General features: G+C 43.9%; 1 protein-coding gene across 1 annotated transcript in view; it reads right to left on the bottom strand.

Annotated features, from left to right (window-relative positions):
• LOC145863992 (extracellular matrix organizing protein FRAS1) overlaps positions 1-12,422 on the bottom strand; it is a 92,267-nt gene extending 79,845 nt beyond the window's left edge. Inside the window, exons 1-6 of the mRNA XM_082968769.1 lie at positions 12,419-12,422; positions 12,146-12,301; positions 8,704-8,850; positions 8,419-8,565; positions 2,484-2,624; positions 1,435-1,575 (exon numbers count right to left, since the gene is read on the bottom strand). Coding sequence (XP_082824895.1) covers positions 1,435-1,575; positions 2,484-2,624; positions 8,419-8,565; positions 8,704-8,850; positions 12,146-12,301; positions 12,419-12,422 — 736 coding nt within the window. The remainder of the gene's footprint in view (positions 1-1,434; positions 1,576-2,483; positions 2,625-8,418; positions 8,566-8,703; positions 8,851-12,145; positions 12,302-12,418) is intronic.
• Between the last annotated feature and the right edge of the window lie 5,530 nt (positions 12,423-17,952).

The following is a 17,952-nucleotide window of genomic DNA, read 5'->3' as shown; positions in this document are numbered from 1 at the left end:
ATGACAGAGCTCCAGAGTTCCTCTGTCGAGATGGGAGAAACTTCCAGAAGGACAACCATCTCTGCAGCACGCCACCAATCAGGCCTTTGTAATAGAGTGGCCAGAAGGAAGCCACTCCTCAGTAAAAGTGTCACGTCCTGACCCTAGTAAGATGTCATTTTCTATAGTAGAGTAGGTCAGGGCATGACAGGGGGTGTTTTGTGTTTTTCTATGTTTTCTATTTCTATGTTTAGTTCTAGTTTTTCTATTTCTATGTTGGGGATGTTTGGGGTTGATCTCCAATTGGAGGCAGCTGGTCCTCGTTGCCTCTGATTGGAGATCATATTTAAGTAGGGGGTTTTCTTCCTAGGTTTTGTGGGTAGTTGTTTTCCGTTTTGTGAGTATCACCTGACGGAACTGTTGGCTGTTGTTTTGTTGTTTTTGTTAAATGTTATCATTAAAGTAAATATGAGCACTCTACACGCCGCACCTTGGTCCCCTTTAGACGACCCACGTTACAAAAAGGCACATTTCAGCCCCCTTGGAGTTTGCCAAAAGGCACCTAAAGACATTCAGACCATGAGAAACATGATTCTCTGATCTGATCAAACCTAGATTGAACTCTTTATCCTGAATGTCAAACGTCACGTCTGGAGGAAAACTAGCACCATCCCTACGGTGATGCATGATGGTGGCAACATCAAATCAGATATTATGTTTTTTTCTGTTATTTATAATTATCTTTCTTTTTCATTTTTTTCTTCTTCTAAAAAACAGTTTTGCTTTGTCATTATTGGGTTATGTGATGTCATTATGGGGTATTGTGATGTCATTATGGGGTATTGTGATGTCAGTATGGGGTATTGTGATGTCATTATGGGGTATTGTGTGTAGATTGATGAGGGAATAAAAAAATATAGATTTATTTTAGTATGAGGCTGTAACGTAACAAAATGTGGAAAAAGTCAGAGGGTCTGAATACTTTCTGAACGCGAGAGGTACCAAATGTAATTTATTTTCTTATTTTTGTATTATTAATTCAGCCACTTACTGAAATAACTCGAACGTTAAATCAGATACACAGCTGGACTCACCTGCTCCCGCTTTCTCCTGTTGTGCTATTTACAAACACGCTCAACTGTTCTGGGGAACTACGGTAAGCTTCATAATGTAAAATAATATGACAGGTGAAATGAAGAACCTAGGTCTGCTTTATCTGGTCATTTACTGCACAAGTTTACTGCAGGTAGTAACTTAAAAAGTCGCTACACATATTCAAATGTATTGAAAAATTGTTTTGACGATATTGAAAAAAAACATCCTGTTGTTATTTCCAAATACAGTATATACGGTATACCGCCCAAGCCTACTACTCAAACAAATGTCTGAAACCAGATAAATCTATGTGGTTTTCTTACATGTACAGAGCTGACCAGACTGAATGAAGATTCTTACATGTACAAAGATGTAGAGAGGAGTCCAGAAAGAAATTCCTTCCACACTCCAACACACAGTGACCCTGCAGGGTGGCAAAGGGAGGCTGGCACCGCTCACACTGACCTGGGCCCTGGCATACCTCACACTGCTCCTCACAACCTGGCAAAGACAGATAGAGAGACAAAGAGAGCGAGAGAGATGAGAGAGATAGACGAGAGGGAGAGACGAGAGATGAGAAACGAGAGAGAGACCGAGAGAGAGAGAGGGGGGAGAAAAACGAGAGCGAGAGCGAGAGAGAGGGGGGGAGAGAGAGACGAGAAACGAGAGAGAGAAGGGGGGTGGGAGACGAGAAATGAGAGAGAGAGAAGGGGGAGAGGAGAAATGAGTGAGAGAGAGAGAGAGGAGAGAGAGAGAGAGAGAGAGAGAGAGAGAGAGAGGGGGGCGAGAGACGAGAAATGAGAAAGAGAGAGGGGGTGGGGGATGAGAAACGAGAGAGAGAGCGAGAGAAAGAGGGGGGACAGAGAGAGATGAGAAACGAGAGAGAGAGAGAGAGGGGTGGGGGACGAGAAACGAGAGAGAGAGAGAGAGAGAGAGAGAGAGAGAAGGGGGGAGAGGAGAAATGAGAGAGAGAGAGAGAGGGGGAGAGAGACGAGAAATGAGAAAGAGAGAGGGGGTGGGGGATGAGAAACGAGAGAGAGAGAGAGAGAGAGGGGGGAGAGACGCGAAACGAGAAAGAGAGAGGGGGGAGAGAGACGAGAAATGAGAGAGAGAGAGAGAGAGAGAGAAGGGGGACACGAGAAACGAGAGAGAGAGAGAGAAGGGGAGAGAGACGAGAGAGAGAGAGAGAGAGAGAGAGGGGGGGAGAGAGACGAGAAACGAGAGAGAGAGAGAGAGAGAGAGAGAGAGAGAGGGGGAGAGAGACGAGAAATGAGAGAGAGAGAGAGAGAGAGAGAGAGGGGGGAGACGAGAAACGAGAGAGAGAAACAGACAATATATGTTAGAAGGTATAACCAGCTTAGAACATTAAATGACAAAAAGTTAAATGATCATTCTATTCAGGCACGTACTGAGGCATCTCTCTCCATCCTGGTAGGACCCTGGGGAGCAGCCCTGGACGCAGAGTCCATCCTGCAGAACATGTCCCTCCATACACTGTAGACAGTCAGTATGCAGAGGACCCTTACACTCATTACAGCTCCAATCACACTCTGAAAGAGGGAGAGAGAGAGAGAATCACACTCTGGAAGAGGGAGGGAGAGAGATAATCACACTCTAGAAGAGGGATGGGTTAGGTATGAAAAAGAGAAGAGCGGGGGAGACAGAGAGACAGAGAGAGAGACAGAGAGAGAGACAGAGAGAGAGACAGAGAAAGAGAGAGAGTGACAGAGAGAGAGAGAGAGACAGAGAGAGAGAGAAAGAGAGAGAGAGAGTGACAGAGAGACAGAGACAGAGAGACAGAGACAGAGAGAGAGACAGAGAGAAAAAGGGTTATACTGAGAGTGACAGAGAGACAGAGACAGAGAGAAAGAGAGCGAGAGAGTGACAGAGAGACAGAGAGAGAGAGGCCGGCAGACAGAATGAGAGAGTAGGAGACAGTGATGTAGAGTCTGAGATGGGCAGAGTGAATCAGAGGAAGTGTGTCGCTCCGTCACTGTCCTCCTGACTCCTGAGAAACACTATAAATTAACTCTGAATATCTAAGTTCTGATAGCACAGCAACAAAGCCTTAGTCAGTCAGGTGACCACATCTCACAACCCACAGTATTAATCAGAACACCATCAATCAGATAAACGGGAGCAGACAAGTTAAAGAAGGATTTTTAAGCCTTGAGACAATTGAGACATGGATTGTGTATGTGTGCCATTCAGAGACAGGGTGAATGTTTAAAAGATGTAAGTGCATTTTAACGGGGGTATGGTGGTAGGTGCCAGGTGCAGCGGTTTGTGTCAAGAACTGCAAGGCTGCTGGGTTTTTCACGCTCAACAGTTTCCCGTGTGTATCTAGAATGGTCCACCACCCAAAGGACATCTAGCCAACTGGACACAACCGTGTGACGATTTGGAGTCAACATGGGCCAGCATCCCTGTGTAACGCTTTCAACATCTTGTAGAGTCCATGCCCTGACAAATTGAGGCTTTTCTGAGGGTAAAAGGGGGTGACACTCAATATTAGGAAGGTGTTCCTAATGTTTGGTGAACTCAGTGCATAACACAATTAGATATCACACCATTGGTGGGGCGACAGGGTAGCCTAGTGGTTAGAGCATTGGGCTAGTAACCGAAAGGTTGCAAGTTCGATATAACACCATTAGATATAACACCACTAGATATAACACCATTAGATATAACACCATTAGATATAACACCACTAGATATAACACCATTAGATATAACACCACTAGATATAACACCATTAGATATAACACCATCACCTATAACACCACTAGATATAACACCACTAGATATAACACCATTAGACATAACACCACTAGATATAACACCACTAGATATAACACCACTAGATATAACACCATTAGATATAACACCATTAGATATAACACCATCACCTATAACACCACTAGATATAACACCACTAGATATAACACCACTAGATATAACACCATTAGATATAACACCACTAGACATAACACCACTAGATATAACACCACTAGATATAACACCATTAGATATAACACCACTAGATATAACACCATTAGATATAACACCACTAGATATAACACCATTAGATATAACACCATCACCTATAACACCACTAGATATAACACCACTAGATATAACACCACTAGATATAACACCATTAGATATAACACCACTAGATATAACACCACTAGATATAACACCACTAGATATAACACCACTAAATATAACACCATCCCCTATAACACCACTAGATATAACACCACTAGATATAACACCACTAGATATAACACCATTAGATATAACACCACTAGATATAACACCACTAGATATAACACCATTAGATATAACACCACTAGATATAACACCACTAGATATAACACCACTAGATATAACACCACTAAATATAACACCATCCCCTATAACACCACTAGATATAACACCACTAGATATAACACCACTAGATATAACACCATTAGATATAACACCATTAGATATAACACCATTAGATATAACACCATTAGATATAACACCACTAGATATAACACCATTAGATATAACACCATTAGATATAACACCATTAGATATAACACCATTAGATATAACACCACTAGATATAACACCACTAGATATAACACCACTAGATATAACACCACTAGATATAACACCACTAGATATAACACCACTAGATATAACACCACTAGATATAACACCACTAGATATAACACCATTAGATATAACACCACTAGATATAACACCACTAGATATAACACCATCACCTATAACACCACTAGATATAACACCACTAGATATAACACCACTAGATATAACACCATTAGATATAACACCACTAGATATAACACCACTAGATATAACACCACTAGATATAACACCACTAGATATAACACCACTAGATATAACACCACTAGATATAACACCACTAGATATAACACCACTAGATATAACACCATCCCTATAACACCACTAGATATAACACCACTAGATATAACACCACTAGATATAACACCACTAGATATAACACCACTAGATATAACACCATTAGATATAACACCATTAGATATAACACCACTAGATATAACACCACTAGATATAACACCACTAGATATAACACCACTTAGATATAACACCATTAGATATAACACCACTAGATATAACACCACTAGATATAACACCATAGATATAACACCATAGATATAACACCACTAGATATAACACCATCACCTATAACACCACTAGATATAACACCACTAGATATAACACCACTAGATATAACACCACTAGATATAACACCATTAGATATAACACCACTAGATATAACACCATTAGATATAACACCACTAGATATAACACCACTAGATATAACACCACTAGATATAACACCACTAGATATAACACCATTAGATATAACACCATTAGATATAACACCATTAGATATAACACCACTAGATATAACACCACTAGATATAACACCACTAGATATAACACCATCACCTATAACACCACTAGATATAACACCATTAGATATAACACCACTAGATATAACACCACTAGATATAACACCACTAGATATAACACCACTAGATATAACACCACTAGATATAACACCACTAGATATAACACCATCTAGATATAACACCATTAGATATAACACCACTAGATATAACACCACTAGATATAACACCACTTAGATATAACACCACTAGATATAACACCATTAGATATAACACCATTAGATATAACACCACTAGATATAACACCATTAGATATAACACCATCAACTATAACACCACTAGATATAACACCACTAGATATAACACCACTAGATATAACACCACTAGATATAACACCATTAGATATAACACCACTAGATATAACACCACTAGATATAACACCATTAGATATAACACCATTAGATATAACACCATCACCTATAACACCATTAGATATAACACCATTAGATATAACACCACTAGATATAACACCATTAGATATAACACCACTAGATATAACCACTAGATAACACATGTACAGTATCACCATGAAATGCTTTGAAAGGCTGGTCATGGCTCACATCAACACCATTATCTCAGACAACCTGGACCCACTTAAATTTGCATACTCCTCCCCCCCCCCCCCCCCCCCCCGCCTTCTGATCCACAGATGACACAATCTCTATTACAATCCACACTGCTCTTTCCCACCTAGACAAGAGGAACACCTACGTGAGAATGCTGTTTATCGACTACAGATCTGCGTTCAACACCATAGTGCCCTCCAAGCTCGTCACTAAGCTCAGGACCCTGGGACTGAACACCTACTTCTGCAACTGGATCCTGGATCCTGGACTTCCTGACGGGCCGCTCCCAGGTTACGAGGGTAGGCAAAAACACATCTGCCACGCTGATCCTCAACACGGGGGCCACTCAGGGGCGCGTGGTTAGTCCTCTCCTGTACTCCCTGTTCACCCACGACTGCAAGGCCAGGCACAACTCCCACACCATCATTAAGTTTGCTGACGACATGACAGTGGTGGTGGGCCTGATCACCGACGACGATGAGACAGCCTATAGGGAGGAGGTCAAAGACCTGGCAGTGTTGCCAAGACAACAATCTCTAGCTCAACGTCAGCAAGACAAAGGAGCATATCGTGTACTACAGGAAACAGAGGGCCGAGCACACCTCCATTCACATCAACGGGGCTGTAGAGGATCGGGTCGAGAGCTTCAAGTTCATTGATGTCCACATCACTAAGGAATTATCATTGTCCAAACACACCAACACAGTCGTGAAGAGGGCACGACAACACCTCTTCCCCCTCAGGAGGCTGAAAAGATTTGTCATGGGCCCCTCAGATCCTCAAAAACGTTTTACAGCTGCACCATTGAGAGCATCTTGACTGGCTGCATCACCGCCTGGTATGGCAACTGCTTGGCATCCGACCACAAGGCGCTACAGAGGGTAGTGCGTACGGCCCAGTACATCACTGGGGACAAGCTTCCTGCCTTCCAAGAACTCTATACCAGGCGGTGTCAGAGGAAGGCCCTAAAAATTGTCAAAGACTCCAGCCACCCAAGTCATAGACTGTTCTCTCTGGTACCGCATGGCAAGCAGTACTGATGCACCAAGTCTGGAACCAACAGGACTCTGAACAGCTTCTACCCCAAAGCTATAAGACTGCTAAACAGTTACCCGGACTATCTGCATTGACCCTTTTTGCGCTAACTCTTTTGACTCAGCACAGCTGCTACTGTTTATTATCTATCCTGCTGCCTAGTCACTTTACCCCTACCTACATGTATACATATCTACCTCAATAACCTCGTACCCCTTCACATCAACTCGGTACTGGTACCCCGTGTATATAGCAAAGTTATCGTTACTCATTATGTATTTATTCCTCATGGTATTATCTTTCTTAAAACAAATGTTTCTCTTTGCATTGTTTGGAATGGCCTGCAATAAATTATTTCACAGTTATGTCTACCCCTTTTTTTTATGCAGCATGTGACAAATATAATTTGATTTGATTGAATCATCCCATTACCTGCTCAGGCAGACTGGCAGAGCAGCAACATCAACAGGCATTAGCTAATGTAACATTGCACAGTCTCGCTACCTCGCCTCCATCACTAGGTTCACCCAGGATTCAGGGGGATTTTCCAGGATGCAACGCGGCGCCGTGCAGAGCAGAGTGGTACTAGCTAGCTGGGGTGATGAGCAGTGTTAGTTCTATTGACTGACTGGCTACTGTGTTGGAACACCTGCTGAGATGGTAGCAAGCAGTTCTCACAAACACACACACACACCACTCTCCACGGTTCTCTGTATCGCATGGTGTGTGTGTGTGTGTGTGTGTGTGTGTGTGTGTGTGTGTGTGTGTGTGTGTGTGTGTGTTAAACACCAGCTCCTCGTGGCACGCTTCAACAGCCTCGGGTGTAGCTGCAAGCTGGTGGCTCTGATATTTGGCAGTCTCGGCCATGTACACAGGCTTCCAGTGCGTGGCCTCCAGATTGCGGGCCTGATAAAAACTAGGACAAAGCATTTGGCTAGGTACCGCTCTGTTTTCAGCTGTCACGGGTAGCCTAGCTGTTTGGACAAGGAGGTGCTTTCTGTACCCTTGAGTGCCACGCTTACAGGGACCTTTGAAATGTTTGTACTGTTGGATTCAAACTTAAGTGAGAGTGTGTGTGTGTGTGTGTGTGTGTGTGTGTGTGTGTGTGTGTGTGTGTGTGTGTGTGTGTGTGTGTGTGTGTGTGTGTGTGTGTGTGTGTGTGTGTGTGTGTGTGTGTGTGTGTGTGTGTGTGTGTGTGTGTGTGTGTGTACCTCTGCAGGTGCGCGTGGTGGTGTTGAGGTAGTATTGGTAGGCACAGCTGTCATACTGGCACTCTCCAAACAGCAGAACCTTGCCCGGGTCACGGCACGACGTACACACACCGCTCATCTCACAGGACAGACACTGGCTGTCACAGGCTGCATAATGACACAATATCAGGAGATAAAGAGAGGGTTCAAAAATCCCAGCAGACATTGGGGCAATAAACAATGATAGCCTGGTAAATGTAGTCTACAGTTCTGTAACACTGGGTAAAGTCTAGGTGTACGACTTACCTCTGCAGCGTCTGTCTCTGTCGGCATAGTAACCCAAGGGGCAGGCGGGGCCACAGAGCCCTGAGGTCAGTAGAACGCTGGGGGTGGGACAGGAAGTACAGGACAGAGGCCACTCCCCACTGCAACCCTCACAGGAAATATGGCATCCTGTGAGATAAAACAGGAATAAAAATGTATTAACAATATCAACAACAAAACAGTTTATACATAGACAAGGCCAGGCATGACTTCACTTCTATAATCAATATAATTAAACCATGCAGACAAATGTGTAATATTTTGTGATTTTTGAGAGATTTAAAGCACAATTAAATGCATGTAAAATCGAATAATTTCTTATGGTCAAGTGAAAATCTAGAAGACCAATCTAGAAATCTAGAAATCCAATCTTGAATATCATTTATTTAGTAATACGATGAATAATGTGACAGTTGAATCACAATCGACATGAATAATGTTTTTTTTCTCACTTGAAACAATACAGGGAGGAAGACATTATCAAAATGCTTAATATTGTTTCTCTCCACCTAAACTATTGTCTTTGGTTTATGTATCTGGCAACACTGAGACAATCTGTCATCTCTTCTGACAAGTCCTTCCCTTGTTAACAAATGTTCTCACACAACAGTGGCCTTTGTTCTGTGGTAAATAAGACCTTGTGTTTTAGCAACTGTTATCACCCTGAGACAAATATCCTACAGACAGAATACTACATCATAAAAACAGATACAGGAAAATAAGCCTCTCTCCCTCTCATCTCTCCCTCCCTCTCTCTCATCTCTCTCCCCTCCCCCTCCCTCTCTCTCATCTCTCCCTCTCTCTCTCTCATCTCTCCCTCTCATCTCTCCCTCTCATCTCTCCCTCCCTCTCTCATCTCTCCCTCTCTCTCCCCATCCCTCTCATCTCTCCCTCTCATCTCTCCCTCCCTCTCTCTCATCTCTCCCTCCCTCTCTCTCATCTCTCCCTCCCTCTCTCTCATCTCTCCCTCCCTCTCTCTCATCTCTCCCTCTCTCCCTCTCATCTCTCCCTCCCTCTCTCTCATCTCTCCCTCTCCCTCTCATCTCTCTCATCTCTCCCTCCCTCTCTCTCATCTCTCCCTCCCCTCCCCCTCCCTCTCTCTCATCTCTCCCTCTCATCTCTCCCTCCCTCTCTCTCATCTCTCTCTCTCTCTCATCTCTCCCTCCCTCTCTCTCTCTCACACACTCTCCCTCTCATCTCTCCCTCCCTCTCTCTCATCTCTCTCTCTCTCTCATCTCTCCCTCCCTCTCTCTCTCTCACACACTCTCCCTCTCATCTCTCCCTCCCTCTCTCTCATCTCTCCCTCCCTCTCATCTCTCCCTCCCTCTCTCTCATCTCTCCCTCCCTCTCTCTCATCTCTCCCTCTCTCTCCCCATCCCTCTCTCTCATCTCTCCCTCCCTCTCATCTCTCCCTCTCTCCCTCTCATCTCTCCCTCCCTCTCCCCATCCCCCTCTCTCTCCCCATCCCTCTCTCTCTCTCCCTCCCTCTCTCTCATCTCTCGCTCCCTCTCTCTCATCTCTCCCTCCCTCTCTCTCATCTCTCCCTCCCTCTCTCTCATCTCTCCCTCCCTCTCTCTCATCTCTCCCTCTCTCTCTCTCATCTCTCCCTCTCTCTCTCTCTCTCATCTCTCCCTCCCCTCCCCCTCTCCCTCTCTCTCATCTCTCCCTCCCTCTCTCTCATCTCTCCCTCCCTCTCTCTCATCTCTCCCTCCCTCCCTCTCATCTCTCCCTCTCTCTCTCTCATCTCTCCCTCCCTCTCTCTCATCTCTCCCTCCCTCTCTCTCATCTCTCCCTCTCTCTCCCCATCCCTCTCTCATCTCTCCCTCCCTCTCTCTCATCTCTCCCTCCCTCTCTCTCATCTCTCCCTCTCTCTCCCCATCCCTCTCTCTCTCTCCTTCCCCTCCCCCTCTCTCTCTCTCTCTCTCTCTCTCTCTCACACACTCTCTTTCTCCCCCCTCCCTCTTTCTCTCTCTCTCTCTCTCTCTCTCAATCCCTCCCTCTCCCCTCCACTTCCCTCCCTCTCTCTTTCTCTTCCTCTCTCCCTTCCTCTCTCTCTTTCTCCCTCCACTTCTATCTCCTTCTCTCTCTCTGTCTCTCTTCCTCCCTCCACCTCTCTCTTTCTCTCTCTCTCTTCCTCTTCCTCCACCTCCCCCCCTCCGCCCCTGCCTCCCTCCCTCCCTCCCTTTCCTTCTCTTCATCTCTCACTCTCTTACTCTCTCTCTCCCTTCATCTCTCCCTCCCTCTCCCTCCACCTCTCTCTCCCCTCTCTCAATCTCTCTCCCTCCACTTCTCTCTCTCTCTACCTCTCTCTCTCTTTATTCCTCCACCTCTCTCACTCTCTCTCCATCGCTCCATATCTTTCCCTCATCCTCTCTCTCGCTCCCACTCTTTCTCCCTCCCTCTCTCTCTCTACCCCCCTCTCTCTCCCTCCCTCCCTCTCCCTCTCTGTCCCTGAAAGGTAAACAGAAAGGAAGAGAGACATTTCAAATGTCATAATATGTCTATATACAGTGTTGTAACGATGTGGAAATAACTAAAGAACAAAACTGAAAATAAATCAACATCCATATGGGTTGTATTTAGAATGGTTTTTGTGGCAACAGGTCACACATATTGCTGCTGTGATGTCACACTGTGGTATTTCACCCAATAGATATGGGAGTTTATCAAAATTGGATTTGTTTTCTAATTCTTTGAGGATCTGTGTAATCTGAGGGAAATATGTGTCTCTAATATGGTCATATTTTGGGCAGGAGGTTAGGAAGTACAGCTTAGTTTCCACCTCATTTTGTGGGCAGTGAGCACATAGCCTGTCTTCTCTTGAGAGCCAGGTCTGCCTTCGGCGGTTTTTCTCAATAGCAAGGCTATGCTCACTGAGTCTGTACATAGTCAAAGCTTTCCTTAATTTTGGATCAGTCACAGTGGTCAGGTATTCTGCCACTGTGTACTCTCTGTTTAGGGCCAAATAGCATTCTAGTTTGGTGTGTTTTTTGGGTAATTCTTTCCAATGTGAAAAGTAATTATATATATTTTTTTCTCATGATTTTGTGTGGTCTAAATGTGTTGCTGTCCTGGGGCTCTGTGGGGTCTGTTTGTGTTTGTGAACACATTTCGTTGGTCCCCACAAGGAAAAATGCTTTTTTAGGCTTAGGGGTTAGATTTGGGGTTAGGGGTTAGGTTTAGGGGTTAGGGGTCAGAGGTTAGGGTTGGGTTTAGTTTTAGGCTTAGGGGTTAGGTTTGGGGTTAGGGGTTAGGTTTAGGGTTAGGTTTAGGGTTAAGGGTTAGAGGTTAGGGTTGGGTTTAGTTTTAGGGTTTGGGGTTAGGGAAAATAGGATTTGGAATGGGAATAAAAGCTTTGGACCCCACTTGGATAGTAAAACCAACATGTGTGTGTGTGTGTGTGTGTGTGTGTAACAAAACGTACTCTTACAGGCTCCGTGCCAGGGGTAGTGACCTTGGGGACAGTGGGTGACACAGTGGCCTCCCAGCAACAGGGTCCTAGCAATCTTACACCACAGACACACACTGCCCACACCCGTCTGGAGGTCTGCCACACAGCGCTGGCAATTACTGCTGCATTCTAGGAACAGAGAGAGAGAGAGAGAGAGGGCAAAGGTCACACACGGCAACTTCGGGTAAACATTGCCCGTACACACCGATCTAGTGTCAGTTTAACCTCCCTGTATCCTAACCTTACCCATTAGGGTTATAGAACCTCCCTGTATCCTAACCTTACCCATTAGGGTTATAGAACCTCCCTGTATCCTAACCTTAACCATTAGGGTTATAGAACCTCCCTGTATCCTAACCTTAACCATTAGGGTTATAGAACCTCCCTGTATCCTAACCTTAACCATTAGGGTTATAGAACCTCCCTGTATCCTAACCTTACCCATTAGGGTTATAGAACCTCCCTGTATCCTAACCTTAACCATTAGGGTTATAGAACCTCCCTGTATCCTAACCTTAACCATTAGGATTATAGAACCTCCCTGTATCCTAACCTTAACCATTAGGGTTATAGAACCTCCCTGTATCCTAACCTTAACCATTAGAGTTATAGAACCTCCCTGTATCCTAACCTTAACCATTAGGGTTATAGGGTTAGATGCTAAACTGTCAGTAGACCATGGTTTATGGGAAACCATAGAGATTCAAAAATAGTGTACCTTCTATATATCTCTATGGGCAGAATAATGACTTGTTCCACCCCACCCTATCGCCCTATCACGGTCACCCAAAGATCTGGGTGATAAGGTACACCTATCTGTTATCTGATGGTGTAGCTGGCTGCTGTCGCTGGCTGGCATACACCTTGAGAGAGAGAGCTTCTCCCTCCAGGAAATCAATCATTTCCAGGCCCAGAGACAAGTACTAGTCTGTGGCGACCTAAATGCCAGAACTGGACAAAAACCTGACACCCTCAGCACACAGGGGGACAAACACCTGCCTGGAGGTGACAGCATTCCCTCCCCCATTTGCCCCCTTAGGCACAACTATGACAACATAACCAACAAAAACGGGTCACAACTCCTGCAGCTCTTGTCGCACGCTGGGTAGTTACATGGTAGGTAGGCTTCGAGGGGACTCCTACGGTAATTACTCCAATAGCTCATCTCTTGGCAGTAGTACTGTAGACTACTTTATCACTGACCTCAACCCAGAGTCTCTCAGAGCATTCACAGTCAGTCCACTGATACCTCTATCAGATCACAGCAAAATCTAAAATTCTAAAATGGATGAAAAAAAATGTGTCCTGAGCAATCTACACACAATACCCCATAATGACATCACAATACCCCATAATGACATCACAATACCCCATAATGACAAAGTGAAAACAGATTTTTTTGAAATTGTAGCTGTGTATTAAACATAGAAAACAGAAATACCTTATTTACATAAGTATTCAGACCCTTTGCTATGAGAGTCGAAATAAATTGAGCTCAGGTGCATCCTGTTTCCAATGCTCATCCTTGAGATGTTTCTACAACTTGATTGGAGTCCACCTGTGGTAAATTCAATTTAATGGACATGATTTGGAAAGGTTCACACGTGTCTATATATGGTCCCACAGTTGACAGTGCATGTCAGAGCAAAAACCAAGCTATGAGGTCGAATGAATGGGAATGGGAGAAACTCCCCAAATACAGGTGTGCCAAGCGTGTAGCGTCATACCCAAGAAGACTCAAGGCTACCAAAGGTGCTTCAACAAAGTACTGAGTAAAGGGTCTGAATACTTACAGAAATGTGATATTTCTGTTTTAATTTTTTATACATTTGTAAAAATGTCTAAAAACCTGTTTTTGCTTTGTCATTATGGGGTATTGTGATGTCATTATGGGGTATTGTGATGTCATTATGGGGTATTGTGATGTCATTATGGGGTATTGTGTGTAGATTGATGAGGAAAATAAACAATTTCATACATTTTAGAATAAGGCTGTAACGTAACAAAATGTGGGAAAAAGGGTCTGAATACTTTCCGAATGCACAGTATATACCAACGAATTGGCGAGGGCACTAGAACAGTATGCAGCCTCCGGCCTCACCCTAATAGAATCTGAAGTTAAATGTCAACTGTTTGCTGATGATCTGGTGCGTCTGTCCCCAACCAAGGACGGCCTAAAGCAACACTTGGGACTTCTGCACAGATTCTGTCAGACCTGGGCCCTGACAGTAAATCTCAGTAAGATAAAAAATAATGGTGTTCCAAAAAAGGTCCAGTTGCCAGGACCACAAATACATATTCCATCTAGACACTGTTACCTTAGAGCACACAAAAAACTATACATACCTCGGCCTAAACATCAGCGCCACAGGTAACTTCCACAAAGGTGTGAACGAGCTGAGAGACAACGCAAGAACGGACTTCTATGCCATCAAAAGGAACATAAAATTCTACATGAAATCAAATCAAATTTTATTAGTCACATGCGCCGAATACAACAGGTCTAGACCTTACAGTGAAATGCTTACTTACGAGTTCTTAACCAACAATGCAGGTTAAAAAAATATATGAATAACAATAAGAAATAAAAGTAACAAGTAATTAAAGAGCAGCAGTAAAATAACAATAGTGAGGCTATATACGGGGGGTACTGGTACAGAGTCAATGTGCGGGGGCACCGGTTACTCGAAGTAATTGAGGTAATATGTACATGTAGGTAGAGTTATTAAAGTGACTATGCATAGATAATAACAGAGTAGCAGCAGTGTAAAAGAGGGGGGGGGGGGGCAATGCAAATTGTCTGGGTAGCCATTTGATTAGATGTTCAGGAGTCTTATGGCTTGGTGGTAGCAGCTGTTTAGAAGCCTCTTGGACCTAGACTTGGCACTCCGGGTACCGCTTGCCGTACAGTAGCAGAGAGAACAGTCTAGGGTGGCTGGAGCGTTTCTGGAGCGTTTCTGGCTGGAGCGTTTCACAATTTTTAGGGCCTTCCTCTGACACCGCCTGGTATAGAGGTCCAGGATGGCAGGAAGCTTTGCCCCTGTGATGTACTGGGCCCTACGCACTATCCTCTGTAGTGCCTTGCGGTCAGAGGCCGAGCAGTTGCCATACCAGGCAGTGATGCAACCAGTCAGGATGCTCTCGATGGTGCAGCTGTAAAACCTTTTGAGGATCTGAGGACCCATGCCAAATCTTTCTAGTCTCCTGAGGGAGAATAGGTTTTGTCGTGCCCTCTTCACGACTGTCTTGGTGTGTTTGGACCATGTTAGTTTGTTGGTGATGTGGACACCAAGGAACTTGAAGCTCTCAACCTGCTCCACTTCAGCCTCGTCGATGAGAATGGAGGTGTGCTCGGTCCTCCTTTTCCTGTAGTCCACAATAATCTCCTTTGTCTTGATCACATTGAGGGAGAGGTTGTTGTCCACACGGCCAGGTCTCTGAACACCTCCCTATCTCGTCGTTGTTGGTGATCAGGCCTACCACTGTTGTGCCATCGGCAAACTTAATGATGGTGTTGGAGTCGTACCTGGCCGTGCAGTCATGAGTGAACAGGGAGAACAGGAAGAGACTGAGCACGCACCGCTGAGGGGCCCCTGTGTTGAGGATCACCGTGGCGGATGTGTTGTTACCTACCCTTACCACCTGGGGGCGGGCGGTCAGGAATTCCAGAATCCAGTTGAACGCTGAGCTGTAGTCAATGACATACCAATTAGGATCTGGCGAAAAATACTTGAATCAGTTATAAACTCTACAACCACCTAACAGTAAGTGATTCTCAAACCTTCCATAACAAAGCCATCACATACAGAGAAATGAACCTGGAGAAGAGTCCCCAAAGCAAGCTGGTCCTGGGGCTCTGTTCACAAATACAAACAGACCCAAGAGCCCAAGGACAGCAACATAATTAGACCCAACCACATCATGAGAAAAAAAAAGATAATCTCTTGACACATTGGAAAGAATTTACAAAAAAATTAAGCAAAAAATTAAGCAAACTAGAACGTTATTTGGCCCTAAACAGAGAGCAGAATACCTGACCACTGTGACTGACCCAAACTTAAGGAAAGCTTTGACTATGTACAAACTCAGTGAGCATAGCCTTGCTATTGAGAAAGGCCGCCGAAGGCAGACCTGGCTCTCAAGAGAAGACAGGCTATGTGCACACTGCCCACAAAATAAGATAGAAACTGAGCTGCACTTCCTAACCTCCTGCCAAATGTATGACATTATTAGAGACACATATTTCCCTCAGATTACACAGACCCACAAAGAATTCAAAAACAAATCCAATTTTGATAAACTCCCATATCTATTGGGTGAAATACCACAGTGTGCCATCAGAGCAACACAATTTGTGACCTGTTGCCAGAAGAAAAGGGTAACCAGTGAAGAACAAACACCATTGTTAACACAACCTATATTTCAGTTTATATATTTTACCTTTGGTACTTTAACCTCTCTAGGGTAGGGGACAGTATTTGCACGGCCGGATAAAAAACGTACCCGATTTAATCTGGTTATTACTACTGCCCAGAAACTAGAATATGCATATCATTATTGGCTTTGGATAGAAAACACCCTAAAGTTTCTAAAACTGTTTGAATGGTGTCTGTGAGTATAACAGAACTCATATGGCAGACAAAAACCTGAGAAGATTCCTTACAGGAATTGCCCTCTCTGACCATTTCTTGGGCTTCTACACTCTCTTTATTGAAAACTGAGGATCTCTGCTGTAACGTGACACTTCCTACGCCTCCCATAGGCTCTCAGAAGGCGGCAAAATGCTGAATGATGCCTTTGGAGCCCCTGGCTGAAAAACAGTAGCGCATTTGGATAGTGGTCGATCAGAGAACAATGAGACTGGGGCGCGTGCACGAGGCGACACCATGTTTTTATTTTTTCGTCTTTGAACGAAAACAGGGTTTCCCAGTCGGAATATTATCGCTTTTTTACGAGAAAAATCACATAAAAATTGATTTTAAACAGCGGTTGACATGCTTCGAAGTACGGTAATGGAATATTTACACATTTTTTGTCACGAAATGCGTCGGGCGCGTCACCCTTCGGATAGTGTCTTGAACGCACGAACAAAACAGAGGATATTTGAACATAACTATGGATTATTTTGAACCAAACCAACATTTGTTATTGAAGTAGAAGTCCTGGGAGTGCATTCTGACGAAGAACAACAAAGGTAATCAAACTTTTCTAATAGTAAATCGGAGTTTGGTGAGGGCCAAACTTGGTGGGTGTCAAAATAGCTAGCCCGTGATGGCTGGGCTATCTACTCAGAATATTCCAAAATGTGCTTTTGCCGAAAAGCTATTTTAAAATCGGACATAGCGATTGCATAAAGGAGTTCTGTATCTATAATTCTTAAAATAATTGTTATGTTTTTTGTGAACGTTTATCGTGAGTAATTTAGTAAATTCACCGGAAGTTTGCGGTGGGTATGCTAGTTCTGAACGTCACATGCTAATGTAAAAAGCTGGTTTTTGATATAAATATGAACTTGATTGAAGAAAACATGCATGTATTGTATAACATAATGTCCTAGGAGTGTCATCTGATGAAGATCATCAAAGGTTAGTGCTGCATTTAGCTGTGGTTTGGGTTTATGCGACATTATATGCTAGCTTGAAAAATGGGTGTCTGATTATTTCTGGCTGGGTACTCTGCTGACATAATCTAATGTTTTGCTTTCGTTGTGAAGCCTTTTTGAAATCGGACAGTGTGGTTAGATTAACGAGAGTCTTGTCTTTAAAATGGTGTAAAATAGT

This window comes from Salmo salar, chromosome 24 (assembly GCF_965601325.2).
Source record: "Salmo salar chromosome 24, fSalSal1, whole genome shotgun sequence".
Lineage (NCBI taxonomy): Eukaryota > Metazoa > Chordata > Actinopteri > Salmoniformes > Salmonidae > Salmo > Salmo salar.
The sequence above is the reverse complement of the archived record's forward strand: the minus strand, read 5'-3'. Positions and strand labels throughout refer to the sequence as shown.